The following is a 2500-nucleotide window of genomic DNA, read 5'->3' on the forward strand; positions in this document are numbered from 1 at the left end:
TAAGACTGGACTGTCTTCTGAGGTTTATGCTGTATCCTGTACAGCTATATAGTGTGTGATGAAGCAATATGGTAGGTAGTGTTGCTGTGTACCTTGGTGCTGCAGGTAAAGCGGGGGCAGGGAGGTGTGGATGAGTCTGGGGGGCAGTCTGTTGCTCCTGCTGGACTGACAGAAGTACTGCTTCACCCAGTCAAACAGCAAAGGGTGGGTGTCACCTAGGCCCGTCGATTGGTGGAAGTCGATGATGCGGGCACTTAAAACACATACAGTACAAGAGTTACTTTGTGTTACTGAGTCCAGCTTCATGAAGCTGTTACTGAATGTCCGTAAAGAAAATTTCCAGGGTTTATTTGTGTCTGATTTCTTAGTTTTGGCCAATATTCCTGTCACTTGTGAAAACATTTCACTCAGCAACTTAATCACTGAGATATGCAAAGGATGCAGCAAATCTGGTAACCTCAGTTGAGAGATTAGAAGGATAAGCACATCTGATAAGCACATCTAATGTGCTACTGCTTCCTTTTCAAGTTTGTTTGCTCCCAAATGGCTAAGGTAAGAGTGTTTTATGTAAAAATCCACCTGGATTACTTGCTAAACGGCCATATATAATTTGTGTGTCAATTTAGTTTGTACAGAGTGAACAAAATGACAAATTTGCAGGGAATACAAAAGGGTATACTGGTGTCAAACTCAGAACTGAGCAGAACCACAACTATGGTCTTAAGTAGGGCTGCAACTAACGATTATTTTCATAAGCGATTATGCTGCCAATTCTTTTCTCAATTAACCGATTAATTGTTTAGTCTATGACCAATGTCAAAAAATAGTGAAAAATAGTGAAAGAGAAATGCAGCAAATACTCACATTTAAGAAGCTGTAAATACCAAATATTTGGCTTGAAAAATGACTGCAACAATATGACTGTAATAATTATCAAATCGAATATCAAAATAGTTGCAGATAAATTTAATACATTGGGTTTTTTTGGCTGTAAGTAGCTCTAATTGTGATTTATGATGGACATTTGTCATAAATGACTTATTACATTTACATTTTATTACATTTTTTTATAGGTAACCTGTGGGGTTTTTGACCACTAGTGGCACTATGGTGCAATATTTTAAAGAGTGGGTCCCCTTTTTGTTTGTATACTCGACGCACATGCACGCGTACAAGCATGGGGATGATGCAACACATTCTTGCAGACAGTTTCACACTATTCCACTGATCCAAAATTGGTGGAGGTTAGGCAGCAAGAAATGTAGCAATGTGGCAGCAAAAGGCAGGGATGTCATTGATTCTTAATGCCTGACTCTTTTGATACAAGATGCAGCCTGAGGTTGTGTGCTTTAGCACACTAATTAGACAGTAGTCACCTGATTGTGTAGTGCTCACCTGATTCCCATAGAGGTTAGGAGGGTGAATATCTCTGTGGCTCCGATCCAGGCTCGTGTTCCCTGCAGCCGCTGGTTGAAGTGGGATGCACCTTGTGCATCCAGTCCTTCTTTCCAAGCCTCCTCAATCATACTCTGCACCTGAGGGATACTAGGCACTGCCTTCTCTGAAGGAGGAGAGCGTCAAGTAAATGGAAAGAACTGAAATTTGTACAGGTGTAGTTATCTGTCATCTTAGCTCACTTCTCAGTTTATCATGTGATCAGTCTGTTTTTTGACATTTTCTTGGACCTTGATATTCCATGCTTTTCTAGTGGTGAATTTCTATTATTTGTATTATACATTTCTATTATTATACATGGCCAACTTGGCAACTGTGGGTGATGTGATGTCACGCTGAGATAGTTCCAGTACAGCTACATTCGAGCTTGATAGCAGAAAGTGTTTCAGTAATCAAAATGACAAGTCTTGCTGTCGTTTTGCACCCACTCTCAACAATCCTTCAGGAGGAAAACTACTGAAGAACAGGGAGAGATCCTGATCTCTACAACAACAATAGTGTCACCAGACCTGAACGCAGAACAAGGACAAGATGTGATGTGCTTTGAGTAAATTAGCCTTTCTGGCTAACTCTGGCATATTTTCAGAAATGTTATTAATATGCACTGTCCCTGTGAAATAAAGTAATAAAATAAAACTAAATAACATGGTTGTCATCATAGACATGCCCCAAGCTACATGAACTACCGGACAGTTGTCTAACTAGCTATATTTATACTGTATCTCCACGTCAGTGCACACAGGAATAGAAGTACTAAATACACAGTTTTCTACAGATTTCTACAAATAATATCAACAGTAATTCAACAGTGAATCACATACGACAGAAAATTGGTACTGTTCTGTTCTCTGTGGACATTAGAACATTATACTTTTAAAAACTAATGATACAATCTGCAGCTTAAATGAATTCACTTTCGGTTTCTGGCTCTTTTGGATGAGTTCGGCAACTACGGCACAGTGTTTGGTTCCCAAATGCAACAATAAAGCGTTTTGAATTTGCTACAGTTCTGATTCACGCCTCTGACTGCTTTCTTCTCCATAGC

The 2500-nt window shown here is 39.6% G+C and overlaps 1 protein-coding gene across 3 annotated transcripts in view; it reads right to left on the reverse strand.

The window, feature by feature from the left end:
- Positions 1–2500, reverse strand: part of LOC122880953 (zinc finger containing ubiquitin peptidase 1) — a 48932-nt gene that overhangs the window by 6918 nt on the left and 39514 nt on the right. For all 3 annotated transcript variants that reach the window (XM_044206523.1, XM_044206522.1, XM_044206524.1), the window contains 2 exons: positions 1396–1561; positions 93–253 (listed from right to left, as the gene is read on the reverse strand). In XM_044206523.1, the coding sequence (XP_044062458.1) occupies positions 93–253; positions 1396–1561 (327 nt within the window). The remainder of the gene's footprint in view (positions 1–92; positions 254–1395; positions 1562–2500) is intronic.

The sequence above is a fragment of the Siniperca chuatsi genome, linkage group LG9 (assembly GCF_020085105.1).
Source record: "Siniperca chuatsi isolate FFG_IHB_CAS linkage group LG9, ASM2008510v1, whole genome shotgun sequence".
NCBI classification, from domain to species: Eukaryota; Metazoa; Chordata; class Actinopteri; order Centrarchiformes; family Sinipercidae; genus Siniperca; species Siniperca chuatsi.